This window comes from Ailuropoda melanoleuca, chromosome 12 (genome assembly GCF_002007445.2).
Source record: "Ailuropoda melanoleuca isolate Jingjing chromosome 12, ASM200744v2, whole genome shotgun sequence".
In the NCBI taxonomy this organism is placed as follows: Eukaryota; Metazoa; Chordata; class Mammalia; order Carnivora; family Ursidae; genus Ailuropoda; species Ailuropoda melanoleuca.
Window position 1 is genome coordinate 42,022,460 of NC_048229.1, and position 19,462 is coordinate 42,041,921.

A 19,462-nucleotide genomic window follows, 5' to 3' on the forward strand; every position below is an offset into this window, starting at 1 on the left:
AATTGAATTGCTGGGCACCTAGTTGGTGTCAGAGAATCAGAATTGGAGAGTTGTGAATATTACTTATTTATTTATTTATTTATTTATTTATTTATTTATTAAATTGATGGCTTTTTCTGAGAAGGCGTGGCATAAGTTTGTGGCTCGAGGAGAAGGGTTCAGTGATGGGCAGGAGAGAGAGAAAAGGGAGAGAATACATATAAGCACATCATGGGGAGAAATTGATGAGCTCAAGTATGTGGCAAGGCAGGGAGAGCCCCAGTGCAGAGGGCAGACTGCAGGGGAAGTGGTTTAGCATTTTGCTTTCTGGGGGAAAGGTGGACAGGCAGTGAGCAAAGTGAGCCCGTGACAGGTGGCTGGATTTTCATCAGCTGGCAAGGGGAAGGTGATGAGGTACTATTTCTCCGGCTCGCCGGAGCTCTTGGCTGAGTAACCTCAGGTGTCCTCATCCGTGAAAGGAGAAAGGTCTGGTAGCTGGTCCGAGGAATGCCTGAGGACTTGCTGGGATGGTTCATGGGCATGTGCCCCGCAAGGCCTGGCCCAGGACTTGGTTATTATTGCCACTGTTACTTTTGCAATGATTCCTAATCCAAGTGAGGGAGCACCTGTAAAGTCTTCCAGCAGGTGTCCAAACTTCTGCTTTGAGGACTTGGGTAAAGTTCATGGCTCCATATTGCTTTACAATGGACTACTTGGTTATATGGTAAGTTTACATGTAACATTTTTATTTTTAAAAAAGATTTACTTATTTGAGAGGGAGAAAGGGAGAGAGAGAGTGAATGGCAGGAAGACAGACAGGGAGAATCCGCATGCAGACTCTCTGCTGAGCATGGAGCCCAATGCAGGGCTTGATCTCATGACCCTGAGATCATGACCTAAGCCAAAATCAAGAGCCGGATGCTTAACCAAGAGAGCCACCCAGGTGGCCTGGATATTTAACATTTTTAGAAACTACTCAGCTGTTTTCCAAAGTGCTGTGTCATTTACATTCAGCAGTGTGTGAGTTCCAGTTTCTCTACATCCTCCTCAACACTTGTTATTGTTTCTTTTTTATCATAGTCAGTCTAGCTGTGTATTGATATCTCATTATGGTTTTAAATTGTATTTCCCTATACTGATTCAAGACATGCAGCACCTTTTTGTGTGCTTGTTAGACATTCATATATATTCTTTAGTAAAATGTCTATTCAAGTCTTTATCCATTTCATGAATTCAGAAAGTTGCAGGATACACAATCAATATACAGGAATATGTCGTATTTCTATACACCAATAAGGAATTATCAGAAAGAGAAATTAATAATGCCATTTACAATTGCATCAAAAATAATAAAATACCTATGAATAAATTTAACAAAAGAGGTGAAAGACCTGTACGCTGGAAACAATTGAAAGACATTGAAGGCACAAATAAATGTAAAGATATCCTATGCTCATGGATTAGAAGAATTAATATTGTTCAAATGTCCATACAGCCAAAGCAATCTACAAATTCAGTACAATCCCTATCAAAATTCCAACACCACTTTTCAAAAATAGATAAAACAATTCTAAAATTTCCATGGAGGGACGCCTGGGTGGCTCAGTTGGGTAAGCATCTGCTGTCAGCTCAGGTCGTGATCCCAGGGCCCAGGGATGGAGTCCCACATTGGGCTCCTTGCTTGGTGGGGAGCCTGCTTCTCCCTTTACCCCTCCCCTGGCTTGTGTGCTCCCTCCCTCTCTCTCTCTCATAAATAAAATCTTTAAAAATAAAATATCTTTAATAAAATAAAATAAAATATCCACGGAACCACAAAAGAGTCTGAATAATCAAAGCAATCTGGAACAAAGCTGGAGGTATCACGCTTCTGGATTTCAAACTATATCACACAGCTATAGTAATCAAAACAGTATGGTATTGGCATAAAAACAGACAGATGAGTGAAACAGAATAGAGAGTGCAGAAATAAACCCATGCATATATGGTCAATTAACTGAATACAGAGGAGCCAAGAATGTACAATGGAGAAAGGATAGTCTCTTAGTGATGGGGAAACTGCACGGCCATGTGCAAAAGATGAAGCTGGACCACTGTCTTACATGATACACAAAAATTAACTCAAAATGAATTAAAGACTTGAGTATAAGACCTGAAACCATAGAAGTCCTAGTAGAAAACATAGGGGGTAAGCCCCTGGACATTGATTGTGGTGATGATTTTTTGGATTTGACACCAAAAGTAAAACCAACAAAAGCAAAAAATAAACACCTGGGATTACATCAGACTACAAAACTGCACAGCAAGGACCAGCAACAAAATGAAAAGGCAGCTTATTGAATGGGAGAAAATATTTGTAAATCACCTATCTGAGAAGGGGTTCATATCCAAAATATATAGAGAACTCATACAATTCAATAACACAAAAATGATCTGATTAAAAAATGGGCAGAGGATCTGAATAGGCATTTTTCCAAAGAAGACATAAGATGGCCAACAGACACATGAAAAGATGCCCAACATCACTGATCAGCAGGGAACGGCAAATTGAAACTACAGTGAGACCTCACAACTGTTAGAAGGGCTATTATCAAAAAGAGAAGAAATAACAAGTGTTCATGAGGACATGGAGAAAAGGGAACCCTCGCGCACTGTTCGTGGGAATGTAAACTGATGCAGCCACTATGGAAAACAGTATGGAGTTCCCGTAAAAGAATTAAAATTAGAACTACCATGTGATCCAGCGATTCAACTTCTGGGTATTTATCCGAGGAAAACAAAAAATTAACTCAAAAATGTATGCACCCCCATGTTCATTGAAGTATTATTTATAACAGCCAAGATACGGAAAACAACCTAAGCGTTCCTCAGTGGATGAATGGATAAAGAAGATGGTGTGTATATACAGTGTAATGTTATTTGGCCATAAAGAAGCATGAAATCTTGCCATTCGTGACAACACGGACCTCGAGGGCATTGTGCTAAGTGAAATAATTCAAACAGAAAGAGAAATACCGTATGATCCCATTTATATGTGGAATCTTTATTTTTAAAAAAAAGCTCATAGATACAGAGAACAGATGGATGCTTGCCAGAGTTGGGGTTGGGAGATGGGTGAAATAGGTAAAAGGGGTCAAGAGGCACAAACTTTCAGTTATAAAATAAAAAAGTCATGGGGATTTAATGTACAGCATGGTGCCTATAGTTAATAACACCGTATAGCATATTTTAAAGTTGATAAGAGAGTAAATCTTAAAAGGTTTTATCACAAGAAAAAGTTCTGTAACTATGGTGGTGAATGTTAACTAGATTTATAGTGATGATCATTTTGCAATATATATAAATATGGAATCATTATGTTTTATACCTGAAACTAATATAGTGTTGTATTCGGTTATATCTCAATTTTTAAAAATCTTTTGCCTGTTAAAAAAATTGTATGTCTTTTTATTATTTAATTAACAGAACTCTTTATATATTCTAGATTCAAATTCTCTATCAGATATATAATCTGCAAATATTTTTCTCCCAGGCTGTGGCTTGTGTTTTCTTTTTTTTTTTTCCTTTTATGATGTCTTCTGAATCACAGAAGTTTTTAAATTTGACAGAATCCAGTTTGATTTCTTCTTTGATGGATTGTGCTTTCGGTGTATAGCAAAGAACACTTTGCCCAGCCCAAGGTCATGAAGATTTTCTTCTGTATTTTCTTCTAGAAGTGGTAGAGTTTTAGCTCTTACATTGAAGTCTATGGTCCATTTTTTAAAAAATTGTATTTATTCATTTGAGAGAGAGAGCGAACGAGCATGAGCAGGGCAGAGGGGGTGCAGAGGGAGAGGGAGAAGCAGACGCCCTCCTGAGCAGGGAGCTGGACACAGGGCTCCATCCCAGGACCCTGAGATCATGCCCTGAGCCAAAGGCAGACGCTCAACAGACTGAGCCACCCAGGTGCCCCCATCTCTGATCCATTTTGACTTAATATTTATGTATGGGATGAGATTTAGATTGAGGTTTATTTTTTGTGGATTGTGCAGAAAAGAGTTATCAGAGCAGACCTGAGACAGCTATCCTTAGAAAGCCCGCTTGCAAGGTTAGCCCTTGGCTAGTGTCTGGAAACTTAATTTCAGGATAGTCTCCACCATTTCCAGAACTGGTAAGAGGGGCTCACTGTGCCTGAACTGTTTGCACAAACAGTATGGTTTATGCTTTCCTTCTAGGGGGTCTGGAATTGTGGAACATGCTAGACACAAGTGCCCATCTGACCAGTCCCCAGTAAAAACCTAGGGCACCATGGCTCGAATGGGCTTCCTGAGTGGATAGCGTTTCACACGTGTTGTCAAAACACTACTGGAGGAGTTTAGCACGTCGTGTGTGCAAAGAGGACTCTTTGCAGCCTGTGCCTGGTGTCCTCCAGACCTCACCCCATGTACCTTTCCCTTTTGCTGTAATAAATCAGGGCCATGAGTACAACTATGTTCTGAATCCTGTGAGCCCTCCTAGTGGATCACTGAATGTGGTGGTGATCTTGGGGACACTGTTGAAAAGACTGTCTTTCCTTCTTTGAAATGTCTTGTCACCTTTATGCAAATCAATTGACTGTAAATGTAAGGATTTATTTCTGGATTCTGTTCTGTTCCATTGCCTTTCCTTACATCAATACTACATTATCTTGATTGCTGTGGATCTGTAGTTAAGTTTTCAAATCCAATAGCATAAATCCTCCAACTTTGTTCTTTTTCAAAACTGTTTGGCTTCTAGGTGCTTTGCATTTCCATATAAATTTTAGGATCAGTTTGTGAATTTCTACTGAAAAGCTCACTGGGATTTTGACTGGAACTGCATTGGATTGATAGTTGAATTAGGGAGAATTGACACCTTGACTATAGTGAATCTTCGAGTCCGTGAACATGGACTGTCTCGCCATTTAATATGCAGTGTTTTGTAGTTCAGTGTACGAGTCTTACCCTTCTTTTGCTACTTTCATTTCAAAATATTTTACTTTTTTGATGCTATTGTGAATGAAATTGTTTTCTTAATTTCGCCTTAAGAGCGCTCATTGCTGGTAGTGGAGATAATATTGATTCTTGTGTATTGAATTGTATCCTGTGACCTTACTGAGTGTATTAGTTCTAGTATGTGTTTTGTGAACGCCTGGGGATTTTCTACATACAAGATTATGTCATCTATGAATAAAGATTCCTTCCTTTCCAATCCTGATGCCTTTAATTTCTTTGTTTACCTATTGTCACTGGTTTGAAGTTCTAGTACAGTAGTGATTAGAAGTGGCAAGAGCAGATGTCATTGTCTTGTTCCTGATCATAATGGAGAAGCATGGCTTTCACCACTAGTATGATGTTAGCTTTGGGTTTTCGTAGGTGCGTTTTATCAAGTTTTGTAAATTCTTGTTTGTTCCTAGTTTGTTGACAATTTTTATCGTGAATCTGTGTTGGACTTTATCCCATGCTTCTTTTGTATTTATTGAGAGGACCATGTGTTTTTTTATCCTATATCCTATTAATATAGTATGTTACAATAATTGATTTTCAGATATTAAACCAGCTTTGCAATCCTGGGATAAGTCCCACTTGGTTGTGGTATATAATCCTTGTTAAATGTGGCTAGGTTCGGCTTGTTAATATTTTGTTGAGGATTTTTGCATATATATTCATGAAGGATGTCGGTTTATTATTTTACTTTCTTGTGATGTCTTCCTCTAGTCTGGGTCAGGGTTAGACTAGACCTCTTAGAATGAGCTGGGGAGCATTACCTCCTTCTCTGTTTTCTTATCCATTTCCTTTCAAGGGGATAATTTATGGTCTTTTTTGGGTGGCTGGAAGCAGGTCTCTTTTCTCTTCTCAAAGCTAATTCTTTGCAGGGATGTCTTAAGATTCGTGTCTGGTGGCTTAGTTTATCAGCCACGTCCCAGGTCCATTTACTGGCAGGCGTGGCTCAAGATGGGCCAGGTGCGAGCATCTCAGAGACATCTGGTCACCTCTGGCCCTCACATCTGCAAGTGAACCCTCCGGACTTCCTTATGGGGCCGGGGAGGTCTGTTCCCCTGGCAGCTGGGCAGCCTGGCTGAAGGCACTTTTCTCCCCCTTCTCTTCTAACAGAGCAGCTACGAACCACAAGGTACGGGAGCAGGTGCGCCTGGAACTGAGCTTCGTGAACTCAGATCTACAGATGCTCAAGGAAGAGCTGGAGGGGCTCAACATCTCAGTGGGAGTCTACCAGAGCACAGAGTAAGTGGGGGCAATGCTTCGAGTTACTCTCTGAGCCTCGGAACGTGCCTTACCGGGATGGTGCCCAGATAAATGTGAGAGTGTGGCCGACCCTGCTTTGGGAAGAGAGGGATCGATCAGTTTGAGTATTGAGCATGGTACAAGAATCAAGGGACGAACAGATGGAGTTTGTTGGAAACACCTGGGCAGTTGGACAAAAAGGCATCTAACTATCCTTGGACCCTTGCGACATAGTTTTAGGGAAGAGCTATGTGACTGGGTCCGGATGAAGAGACGGCATCTCTCACATGGCTTTGCCATAAAGATGCCCTGGACACACACTTGTGGTTAGATTTGAGAGCCTGCCTGCTCTCAGGTGGGGGCCCACACTGCTCTCCCTCCTTCCCTGTCAGCCTCCTCACCATGCACAGGGCCTGACTGGCTCATTCTGTGGATGGGACACAAAAACGCATAAACTACTTGACAGGGGTCATTTACCTCAAAGATTAAGGGGACCCATGTGAGTTCCCTGAGGGGATGCTTCAGAAATGTGCCCCAGTAAATCTTTGAGAAACAAATGTCGGAATTCAGAAGCCTCCTCTGGGGAGTGTTTGTGGGAGGCATGGTATTGAGGCGGGGCCTTCAGAAAAGCTCAGAAAGTCTTCCCAAGGTGAGCTACCTTTGAAAGAGAGGTCCCTCTTTATAGAGAAATAACTTTGAGAAGCTCTTTGTGGGGAAGTGAGACTTCTCAAAAGGTAGGTGAGCTCCAGGGGAGACTTGGTGAGTGAATAGTCCTGCAGATTCACAAAAAGATGACATTTGGGAACCCAGAGTCACCTTTGGATTGTCCCCAAGCCTCTGCATGGAGCGTGGGTGTTTTTCAGGGCCGGAGGGAAAGCGTTTGTGTGTGGAACCTCTGCTGTTCCTTCTGTGATGTCCGTGTGTCCTGGCTCGCTCACCTGTGGGCTCCCAGTGTGGGTTTGAATGCCTAATCAGAACACTAAATGAGAGGCTTCTCCCAACCTTCGCTGTGGTATTAAATTCCAGTGTTCTGCCCAAAGGTTGAAGTTCCTTGAGTAAGTGAGGCAGGGCCCGACTTCGCTGGTAAATGTAGGATGTTTCATATTCCCGCTTGCTGTCTGGAGTGCGGGCACAAAGGCCTCTGAGTGATTACAGCATGGCTCTTGGTGGCCAGGAGGTCCCCTGTGCCGTCGGGAAGAGGGGAGAAAGAGGTAATGACGCCTTGGGCTCGCCTCCACCCCCTTCCTGTTTTCAAAGCGGATTGTTTCTTTCTAAGCACAGTTGATCTTTAAACATTTCTGTGAGGCAGGCCGGGAAGAAACGGTCTGGCTGGGCAGATGAGAAAACACGAGGCTGGAGGTCACGGAGGGAGTTAGGTTAGCGCAAGGTTGGGGCTGGGGTGCCCTGGCTGCTCTCCCCAGTCACGGGGAGAACAGGCCTTGCCTCCAGCCCCAGTGGGGTGAGGGCAGGAGGGTGCTGGGCGCAGAGGAGGGAGGCACGGTCCATCGTGTCTCCTTCCAGTAGGGTCCAGCTTTCCCTGCAGGCTTCGGGGAAGCCACACACCCCCACGGTTGGATGGCGCCTGGTTTTGGCGCAGCCCGTGGCTTTCCCGCGGCCACGGAGGCAGTTCCAGCTTGCAGCTGCATTGTCCACTCAGCCTGCTCCGCATTCCTGGCCTTCTCCCTGGCTGGGCTGAGCGGCCCCAGGAGGTCTCCTGTTACAGGTCAGGGAGCTAAACCCCTGTTTGCAAAACACACCCCGAGCCCCCTTTACTTCCTGTTGGCCCTGCCCCTGTCCCTAAGAATGTAGGCTCAGGGCATACTTCCAGGGTGACCGGTGGGGGAACTGAGTGGTCAGGTGGGGAGGAGCCGCCTGGGGGGCAAGTAGCTGGCCAGCGCGTGACCCTAGGCTGGAGCTAGATGCATTTAGGTATCAGAAGGGGCCCCGGCCCTCAAGGCCTTCCCCATACAGGTGATGGGACACCGAGGGGGACACGCCCCATCAGAGGAGGCCTCCGAGGGCCCAAGATTGGAGGGCCCACAGGAGAGGTGGGACCCGCCCTGGTGAGGAATGGGGGAGGGGGGTGGGGATGGGAGCTGATGAAGGAGGTCCACTGGCAGTGTGGTGCGTGCAGGTCGGGGAGCAGTGCACGCCCCAGGCCCAGACCCTGCCACACAGGAGGTCCTCAGTGCAGTCATTGAAAGAACAGTGGAGGTCGGGACCTCGGTCAAGGTGGTAGGCCTCCTATGTTAGGCTGCATAGTCCAGAAGTCACAGGGCATTGGGATTGGGCTTAGAACAGAGACAGGCAGGTGACCAGAGTCATCTTTACGGAACATGAAGCAGTGTGTGCGGGACTGGCCTGCAGAGGTGGGGGTGCCCTGGGTGGGCTGCTGGGCGCAGAGCGGCCGGGGTCACAATGTTCACATACCTTGCTGTATTCCTTGTAGGGAGGCATTTACTGTCCCACTGATTCCACTTGGCCTGAAGGAAACCAAGGATATTGACTTCTCCGTCGTTCTCAAGGTAAATCTCAAAGCAGTGGACGCTTAGCTCACTGTTTAAAAAGACAAACTAGGAATTGTGTATCCCTTGCAAGTGGCCTTAGGCTCAGTGGGCTGAGTGTCATTTGATTTGTGCGGGGTGCCCCCAGGCCCCTCAGCAAGCCAGCGAACCTTATGCCGTCTGTCCTCTTGTGATTGCACCATTTTTGGTCCCTCCGAGGCTCAGGGGCCCCGGAAGGCAAGTTAGAAACCTGGGCCTGCCCTCTCCAGGAGGCCAAGCCAGAGATGGTCCGTGGAGAACGTGCTTTGGTTTTAAAATTGTACCCTATTTTAATCTTTTCTTAAATTTGGTAACCAATTTAGGCCCTGTTTATGGGAGAATCGCTAATTTTTCCCCCAACATTTTATTAGGAAAATTTCTAAACTTAGAGAAAAACTGAAAGAATTTTGCTGTGAATCCCTGTGTCCTCAGGACCCAGATTCTACCATGAACATTTTGCTAGGGTTACTTAATCAGATTTATCCATCTGTGCATGCCTGTATCAATATACCAATCCAGCCTGTTTTTTAATGTATTTCACAGTAAATCAAACATATTTGGTTCACTATCTTTAAATACTTGAATAGCTGGAATTTATAGGGTTTTTTTTTGTCCTCCACGAATTCCTGGGGATCCAGCCTCCTCTTCCCTCTCTTTCTTCCATCCTCCTCCACTCCCTTCTTTTTCTGAATTTTTTTCTGTCCTTTTAAAAAAAATACAGCTTTTTTTTTTTTAAAGATTTTATTTATTTGAGAGAGAAGAGAGAGCATGAGTGAGAGCATGAGCAGGGGGAGGGGAGAATCAGAGGGAGAGGGAGAAGCAGACTCCCCACTGAGCAGGGAGCCCAACATGGGGCTTGATCCTAGGACCCTGGGATCATGACCTGGGCTAAAGGCAGATGCTTAACTGACTGAGCCATCCAGGTGCCCCAGAAATAACAGCTTTTTTAAAAAAAAAAAAAAACAGTATCCGGCCTCCCCTTCACTGTGGGGGTCCCTGGTAAGCAGCTGCTACTTGTAGGCCACCTGTGCCTGTCACCGTGCTGGATGCTGGTGACATCACGGTTGCATTCTAGGCCTGTGGTTCGATGGGGGATTGGGGGGGGTAGTGGAATGGGTGCTTTGGTGCAGGACCCCGGAGAGGCCTCACCCCCCTCCAGGGCCAGGACAGGCCTCCCTGTGCCCAGGATGCCCTCCCCTTCCTCCTCTTCTCAGCCGCGTCATTCTGAGTTTTAATGAATCCCCTCCAGTGTCCATTCAGGAGGAGAAAGGGGACGTGGGGTGGGAGGTAATGCCTGCCTCTGAGCACCTCCAGCACAGGCGCGGTGGACGGCAGTGAACCCCAGTGTCATGAAAAATGCTTGCAAGTATTACGTTTCTTTCAACAGTAATCCTGTCGACTCATCTTGGACTACTTTTAGTTTAGAAAAGAAAAAAATGATATGCATGTTGGGCACTGTAAAATGTGTCCTTTTAAAAGCAGTCAGTTCGTGCTTTGAAAGCTGCTGCACTTGACCTCCATTCTGGAGCAGGGACTGTCAGTCTGTTGACAGAAGCTTTTTGACTGCTGCCTTGTTTACATCTAGGTCCCCGTCCCTGTCAATTTGGGGTTTATTTTGGAGTTTGAGAAGGGACGCTGGTAGTCTCACAGGACTCGGGATCCCACGAGATTTGATTTCTCTGGGTAGAAAACAACCCAGGAGCTTCAGCTTTGTGCCAACTATTTCCAGGCTTCCTGAATTTACGGATGTCTCTGAGACTTGCCACATGTCTGTGAGACTCAAGACAATCCTTGCGTCTTTGGAAACGTCTTTAGGTGCTTTTGTAGAGTGGTTTCTTTTTTTCTTTCTTCTTTCTTTCTTTTCTTTTCTTTTTTTTTTTTAAAGATTTTATTTATTTATTTGACAGAGAGAGACAGCGAGAGAGGGAACACAGGCAAGGCGAGTGGGAGAGGGAGAAGCAGGCTTCCTGCCAAGCAAGGAGCCCGATGTGGGGCTCGATCCCAGGACCCTGGGATCATGACCTGAGCCAAAGGCAGATGCTTAATGGCTGAGCCAACCAGGCGCCCCTCTTTCTTTTTTTTTTTTTTAAGATTTTATTTATTTATTTGTAAGAGAGAGCGCGCACAAGCAGGGGGAGCAGCAGGCGAAGAGAGAAGCAGGCTCCCTGCTGAGTAGGGAGCCGGATGCGGGACTTGATCTCAGGACCCTGGGATCATAACTTGAGCTGAAGGCAGATGCTGAACTGACTGAGCCTCCCGGGTGTCCCCGTAGAGTGGTTTCTTTGGATTCTGTTTGTTGCTTGGAGCCAGGGCTGCAGGAGTGCAGGCGTGTTAGAGGGAGACTTGGAGCAGCTTGGGGATTTCACGGGCATCTGTAAGATCTAAACGTGTCACGTGCTGGGTTCCACATTAAACTCAGTGAAGAAAAGAAATCACATGTTGCGGGCACGGCTAAATGCTCTGCAGCTGAGGCTTCCAACCATGTCATTTTAGCCTAAAAGGGACTCTTGAGATGTCAGTCAGACGAAAATGAGAACCTCTGGGGACGTTCTGTTTTCTCCTTCCCACGTGTGTGATGCAGAGTCCTGGGCAGGTGTAGACCGGCCGGCTCCGTGAGGCCTGTCTTGCGCCTCTGTGTGCGTTCCTGTGACACTTCGTGGTCAGGAAAGCTTCAGCTGTGATTTGGTTGTATTTTTAAATAAATGGGCTTTCAAATGACCTCATTAAAAGGCATCGCTGCGGGGCGCCTGGGTGGCTCAGTCCATTGAGCGTCTGCCTTGGGCTCAGGTCATGATCTCAGGGTCCTGGGATCGAGCCTCACTTTGTGCTCCCTGCTCAGCGGGGAGTCTGCTTCTCCCTCCTCCCCTCCCCCGTTGTTTCGCGCGCTCTCTCTCTCAAATCTTTTTTAAAAAGGCACCATCAAAATAAATTCCCTTTCCAGAGAATTCAAGGTGGTTGGGTGTTTTTTTTTCCCTTTTGAATACAGCTTTATTTATTTATTTGTTTTGATTAAGAACAGGATTGCAAAACATTCAGAAAAATACCAAGACGTGGAAAGATCCCTCCCCCACCCTCCCTGCTGAGCTCGGTAACCCGCTCAGCACTTAATCTTTGGACACTGGGGCTCTTCCTCTAATCAGGGGCCTGACTCATGAGGGTGTGTGACTCATCCCCTCCCCTCTCTTAGGGCTTCCCGTGGTGCCTGCTCGTGGTAGGTGCTGAACAGGGTGGCTGTTAATCTCGTTCCTTTGGCAGCTTCCAAATGCTTTCTGCTGTCTGCAGCCCACCGCTAAGCATCTGCACACTTTTCCCAGTGTCCTCTTTGGATAAATGTCTAGATACGGATTTGGTAAGTGGAAGATACGCATGACCTACTTACCCGCCAGAAGGGGTCCCGTCTTCATTCCTACCTGCTGTGTGCGACTGCTTATCTTCCTGCCCCTTACGCTAACGCTGGCTTTCATTCACCATTTGGACTTTTTTATGATATCGTTTTGATTTTTGTGAAATCAGGCAAAATAGCGTCTTATTATAGTTTGCATTTCTCTGACCAGTACTAGAGTTGGATACCCTCTTGTGTATGTTTCTTTGCTCTTTACTGCTTTTGCCTGATTTCATAATGACTGTTTCTGCCCTTCCTCTGCTTTTCCACAGTTTTGCTCTTAATTTCTTCCAAGAGTTCTTTTACATATGAAGGCTATTAACCCTTGGTTATATATATTGCAAATTATTACTCTCAGTACATTCGCTCCTTAATTTGCCTTTTGTTATACAAGGAATAACCGGTTTAAAAAGTATAATATATATGTTTTTGCCACTGAGATTTTGTGTTGTTGAATTTGCTAGTCCCTCCCTTTACAGTTCTGCCTCGATGATATGTTCAGAAAGGCACCCTCCGCACCAAGATGGCATAAATATTTTGCTATTGTTTCTCCCAGTTGTCTTGTTTCAGGTGTTTTTGCATCAAATCTTTAATCTATCTGGCATTAGTTTGGGGGGGTTAAAAGATGAGGTGTAGGGCTATAACTTTTTATTTTCACCACATGGGTAGCCAGCGTCCCCTGAACGCTATGTAAAGAAGCCATCTGTGGTGCTGGATGGTGTCCATTTCCCTCTGTGAGCACCGCCCCCCTCCCCCCATCTGCCTTCCTCTGTCCTGCTCTGTGCCAAGGAGGCCGCAACAGGCTGGAGGGACTAGGAGGACAGGGAGGTTCGGGTATTTATTCTCCAGGTTGCCCAGCTGGCTTCCTTTTGCGTTGCTGGAGGGAAAGTCCTGGTGGCTTTGGGTGCCTACCTCAGGTAGCCATCTCTCCGGGTTTTCAAAGCTCCTTCTCCTTCTTGACCTGTTGGCTCTGGGATTCTAACGGCCCTGGAGGTTCTGTACCATCCCTGTGGTTTCCTTTAACCCTGCCCGCACCACTCTGTTAGCCCTTTCCTTAAATTCACAGCGGGCACGCCGTCTGTGTGTGCCGCCACCTTCGTGTCCGAACCTGCTGGATGCTCCAGCCTTTCCCACTTCCGTGGAATGCTGGCTTTTGTTATACACCTGATTCTCGAGTCTACTTCCGTCTGTTTCTGACCCATGACTGGTTTCATTGTCTATCCATTGCTCACTGTTTAATCCCTCTGTGTTTTAATAGCAATTAGAGCAAGCCTCCTTTATGACCATGCTTTTCCAAATGTTCCTGGCTTTTCTCCCACGTTTTTACTTCCATATTTTGTCAAGTTTCCCCAAAATAGTACTTTTGGGTTTTGATTGAAATTTCATTAGATTCGTCCCTTATGTAGGACAAAATCGTATCTTTACAATATTGCACTCTTTCATCTGTGAACATAATATTTCTGATTGTTGATATGTCAACAAATAGCAAGTTTTATGCGAGGCAGGGACCATGTCTGTCTTATTAAGAAAAATGATTTAATGCTCCCCATTTGTAACACATGGGTGGATCTGGAGAGTATAATGCTAAGTGAAAGAAGTCAATCAGAGAAACACAAATACCATACGATTTCACTCATATGTGGAATTTAAGAAACAAAACAAACGAAAAAAGAAAAAAGAGACAAGCAAAAAACCAGACTCTTAACTACAGAGAACAAACTGCTGGTTCCCAGAGGGGAGGTGGGTGGGGGGGATGGGTGAAACAGGTGAAGGGGATTAAAAGCACACTTCTTTTGATGAGCTCTGAGTCACGTTTAGAGTTGTTGAATCGCTACATTGTACACCTGAAACTAATATAACACTATATGCTGACTATACTGGAAATTTTAAAAAATGCCTTAATGAGTACATGAAAGAATAAAGTAACTTAGTCTTTCAGTAAAGCTTAATACTTAACTGCTTAGTGAATTCAGTTAATTTTTTCCCTGGGACTAATTATACTTTTGTTGAGATGGTGCAGTTGGGAAGTTATTGTTTCCTGTTACATTTTTCTAACTGGTTAGGGCTTATATAAGAAGGAAAGACTATTGATTTATATCTTTAACTTTGTGGCCATTTCACCGAATACCTATTCTTTTAGTGGTTTTTCAGTTGACACTCTAGGTTTTGTAAACGTGCCATTATTTTGCAAAAAAAATTAAATTATTTTGTTTCTTCCTTTCTAGTATTTGTTTTAATTTGTTGGCTAGAGAACTTCAGAATTATGTCATATAATAGAATTATGTAATCCTTGTCTTATCCCTGATGTTTACAGTGGGTTTCAGCTAGATATTTTTTATCCTACTATTGGTAGGATAACATATTTAATATTTAAACATATTTATGTTAAATCTAGCCTAGGAATGCATTTAGAATTTACCACAGTTCTCTTTGACTTTTATGGGGTTAACATAATTTTTTTTTAAACTTACTTTAGGTGTAGTGTGTCTCCTAATTTTAAGAAAAATTTTGCCAGAACAACATGCTGTCCTGAAAAGGATGTAGTTTCTCTCATCCCTGAGCATCTCCTGAGTGGTGACCCCTCACACTGCTTTCAGGGATGTCGTCGGAGAAGCCTTAGATGATCCTTGTCCTCCAGATTATTTTCACCATTACTAACACACGAATAACATAATTATAGTGGAAGATCATTTCAAATTTTACAAATGGTCATTGTATTAGTGGAGGAGCTGATTCCAAACATCAGCACTTTAAGTCAAGTCGTGAAGAAAATCTGTGACATCGGGAGACCTGGGTGGCTCAGCTGGTTAAGCGTCTGCCTTCGATTCAGGTCATAATCCCAGGGTCCTGAGATCAAGTCCTGCATTAGGCTCCTTGCTCAGCAGGGAGCCTGCTTCTCCCTCTGCCTCTCCCCTGCTTGTGCTCTCTCTCTCTGACAAATAAATAAATAAAATCTTTAAGGGGCGCCTGGGTGGCACAGCGGTTAAGCGTCTGCCTTCGGCTCAGGGCGTGATCCCGGCGTTACGGGAGAGCCCCATGTCAGGCTCCTCCTCTATGAGCCTGCTTCTCCCTCTCCCACTCCCCCTGCTTGTGTTCCCTCTCTCGCTGGCTGTCTCTATCTCTGTCAAATAAATAAATAAAAAAAAAAATCTTAAAAAAAAAAATCTTTTAAAAAAAAAGAAAATTTGTGACATCATAAAATGAAAGGAAATATTGGGTAAAAATGGTGAAATTGAAAAACAGAAGGAGCCTCTATATATCCTTGGACCCAGCAAGACATCTCAAACTTTATGCTGAGGAGTTAATCAAAGGTATGCATGAGGATGACTGTCGTGGTATTATCTTTAATCCCAGAAATGTACAAGTAACTTAAAGAGGTTAAGAATATCATGATACATATTGGCTAGCACATAGTAGGTGCTCATTTTATTTGTTTAGTAAATGACTTGTAAGCTCATTACGCTGGAGGTTTGCATAATCATTGAAAGTCATGTAATAGAGGGGCAGCTGGGTGGCTCAGTTGATTGAGCGTTGACTCTTGATTTCAGTTCAGGTGATGGGATCGAGCCCCATGTCAGGCTCTGCACTCAGCAGGGGTCTGCTGGAGATTCTCTCCCTCTCCCTCTGCACCTTTCTCTCCCTGCGTGTTCACGGTCTTTCTCTTTCTCTCTCTTTCTCTAAAATAAATCTTTAAAACAATTTTTTTAAAGTCATGTTATATTTTGTGCCATATGAAAACGTTTGATACATTGCCAATGCAAAAAGAATAGCAGAGCAATGTGTATATTCATTTGACAGAACCCCATTTTTATAAGACGAGGGTGTGTGAGCGTGCGTGTGTGGATATGCACTGAACTACAAAAAGCAGGAGGGGCTTTAGCGTAGAAAGTGTGTAATGAGGGGCGCCTGGGTGGCTTAGTTGGTTAAGCGGCTGCCTTTGGCTCAGGTCATGATCCCAGAGTCCTGGGATTGAGCCCGGCATCAGGCTCGCTGCTGGGCGGGAAGCCTGCTTCTCCCTCTCACATTCGCCCTCCTTGTGTTCTCTCTCTTGCTGTCTCTCTCTGTCAAAAAATAAATAAAATCTTTGGAAAAAAAAAAAGTGTGTAGTGAGAATCTGCTCACAGACGCCTGAGCAAACATAGTTGAACATGTCTTTCCTCCACTTTCTGGTAGCCAGGGAGAGCCAACACTTAGGGCAGATGGTATACAAGAAGCCACTCTCAATGCCCATTATACTATATTTTTGTTTTTTCCCCATCATACTTGCCATTTTACAATGTATGATGTAATTTGCTCATTTATTTGTTTTTTAGGTTTTATTTATTTGAGAGAGACAGAGAGCACGAGCTGGGGGGGGGTTGCAGAGGGAGAAGGAGACTCCCCCCCTGAGCAGGGAGCCCGATGCAGGACTCGATCCCAGGACCCTGCGATCATGAACTGAGCTGAAGGCAGACCTTTTTTTTTTTTTTTTTTTTTTAAAGATTTTATTTATTTATTTGACAGAGATAGAGACAGCCAGCGAGAGAGGGAACAGCCAGCAGGGGGAGTTGGAGAGGAAGAAGCAGGCTCATAGCAGAGGAGCCTGATATGGGGCTCGATCCCATAACGCCAGGATCACGCCCTGAGCCAAAGGCAGATGCCTAACCACTGTGCCACCCAGGCGCCCCTGAAGGCAGACCTTTAACTGACTGAGCCACCCAGGCGCCCCTAATTTACCTATTTGTTGTGCCTGTCACTTACTGTCTGTGCCCCCTTGTGAGAATAGTGGCCGCATGGGGAAAAGTCTTTAGGCTGTACGAACAGTGCCCGGACGTAGCAGGTGCACATCCGTGTGTGCCGTATGACTGAACAAACTCACAGAGTGGTCATCAAATGCTGGACTGGGGACCTGGTTAGGGGGTCTCATTCCAGTGCTTCATTTGTGGAAATGCCCAAAGCTGCTCTCACAAAGGTTCGCATCGCAGGCCCTGAGGGTAGTAGCCTCATAACAGCCCCTAGGCATGAGTTTCCTTTGCCAGGAAGGCCCTGTGCCCAGGTACTGAAGGCAGCCCACAGACAGGATGAACATCGGAATCCCCGAGTGTCTGGGATGTGTGCCAGAATTGTTCAATGTATTGTCACTTACACAGTCACTTGAGTGTGACGCAAAGACATTGTATTTTTTTCATTCTTTTTAAGTAGGCTCCGTGCCCAACTTGGGGCTTGAACTCATGACCCCGACATCAAGCGTCATGTGCTCTACCAACTGAGCCAGCCAGGTGCCCCCACAAACACGTTTTATTTATTTATTTATTTTTTATTTTTCATTTTTTTAAAGATTTTATTTACTTATTTGACAGAGAGAGAGAGAGCCAGCAAGAGTGGGAACACAAGCAGGGGGAGTGGGAGAGGAAAAAGCAGGCTCCCAGCGGAGGAGCCTGATGTGGGACTTGATCCCAGGACCCTGGGGATCACGCCCTGAGCTGAAGGCAGACGCTTAACGACTGAGCCACCCAGGCGCCCCCACAAACACGTCTTAAAATAAAAAAGAACTTCAGCTTTCCTTTTTACTGAAGCCACAAAGGAACCTTTTTAAATGTACATGCAGTTCAGAAAATAAATCCCACCATCCAGAAAATCGCTGTAGCGTATTATCTCGTGGTTTTATGGATTCTACATGTATTTTTAAACCAGGGGAGGGGGGCACATTAGACATTCCTGTTTTACCTGCTTATGGTTTGGAATGACGCCTTACAGGATCTCATCTCCTTTTTCTTACAGGACTTTATCCTGGAACATTACAGTGAGGACAGCTCCCTGTATGAAGATGAAATAGCGGACTTGATGGATCTGAGACAGGTGCGGCGTTGTGTGCGGCGGGGAGGGGGTTCGCCAGAGCCTGCTGTGTCTTCAGGGTGGCTGGAGGTGATAGGGAGGTGCTTCCAGAACCCTCTGTTCACCCTGGCACATCTGGGGCAGGATTCCGGGACTCCTGAGCCCACCCCAGCCCCTTCTATCCCTCCCAGCGCTCAGGGTAGCAGCAGCGGGTGGGGGGTCAGGCCCTGCAGAAATAGCGTGTGCAACGTCTGGGGTGGCCGTGTGCGGCGTCCTCACCTGCTACCCCTCCACCCCCCTTGGTGGTTCCTCTCCCTCTAGGCTTGCCGGACGCCCAGCCGGGATGAGGCCGGGGTTGAACTGCTCACGAGCTACTTCAATCAGCTGGGATTTGTGGAGAGCCGGTTCTTCCCGCCCACCCGACAGATGGGGATCTTGTTTACATGGTAGGTGCTCGAGGCCTCCGCTGCTGCCTTCCCCTTCAGCACCCCCCTCTTTCAAGAGGTCCCGTTTCTACAGGAGAGCCTGGGGACATGGAGATGAGCGGGTGTTTATGTGTGAAGGGGATCCAAGGGGAGAAGGCTCCAACAGACCGTGGCTTCTCGAAGCAAGTGAGCCGAGGAGAAGAGGCATTTTTTTTGTGTGCTGATTTTATTGTTGGGGAAACACGGGGGCTCTGGGGTGGAACTAACAAGAAGCAAGGTTCTTGTTCCAGATGGGACGGGGCGGGGGTGGGGGGTGGGAGTCGGGTTTTGTCGCAACGACAAAGGCAGCGAACAAAAATAGATCAGCTCTTAACCTAAGCAGAGCAGTTGATTCTTCTCCAGAGTTGGTGTTTTTGAAGGTTAGTGCTGTTTAAATACTTCAGCGATGCGGTGCCTCTTCCCTGAGGGTACTTAGCCTAGGAGAAAGGAGAGTAAATCCCAGGAGCCGCAGGGCATAGTCGGAGCCACATTGAGCACCGCTGGGCTATGGATGCCGGATGCTGGATGCCGTCCTTTTGAAAGGTCATGCACAGGACTTCTGCTAAAGATCCCTTAGCTCCCTACTCAGAGCGCAAGGGTAAAGGTGATTTCTCCTTAGTGTGGAATTAGGAAGAAGTTCCACGTCTACCTGCTGGTTGATGGGTGAACTTTAAAACAGATCCTGAGTCTTTTAGACTCGAGGAAGAATTATGAGAGGTTCATAATTGCTATGTTTCACTTAGGACACACACACACACATATGTATTTTTGGAGTGGGAGAGTGGGGCAGGGGGCAGAGGGAGAAGGAGAGAGAGAATCTTAAGCTCCATGCCCAGCATGGAGCCTGACACGGGACTCGATCTCACAACCCCAAGATCATGACCCGAGCTGAAATCAAGAGTCATACGGTTAACTGACTGAGCCACCCAGGTGCCCCAACAGATGACATATATATATATATATTTTTTAAAGATTTTATTTACTTATTTGACAGAGATAGAGACAGCCAGAGAGAGAGGGAACACAAGCAGGGGGAGTGGGAGA

General features: G+C 45.5%; 1 protein-coding gene across 1 annotated transcript in view; it reads left to right on the top strand.

Moving 5' to 3' along the window:
• RHPN2 (rhophilin Rho GTPase binding protein 2) overlaps positions 1-19,462 on the top strand; it is a 55,191-nt gene that overhangs the window by 18,960 nt on the left and 16,769 nt on the right. The window contains exons 3-6 of the mRNA XM_002929730.4: positions 6,087-6,215; positions 8,665-8,740; positions 17,901-17,978; positions 18,276-18,400. Of these exons, the coding sequence (XP_002929776.1) occupies positions 6,087-6,215; positions 8,665-8,740; positions 17,901-17,978; positions 18,276-18,400 (408 nt within the window). The remainder of the gene's footprint in view (positions 1-6,086; positions 6,216-8,664; positions 8,741-17,900; positions 17,979-18,275; positions 18,401-19,462) is intronic.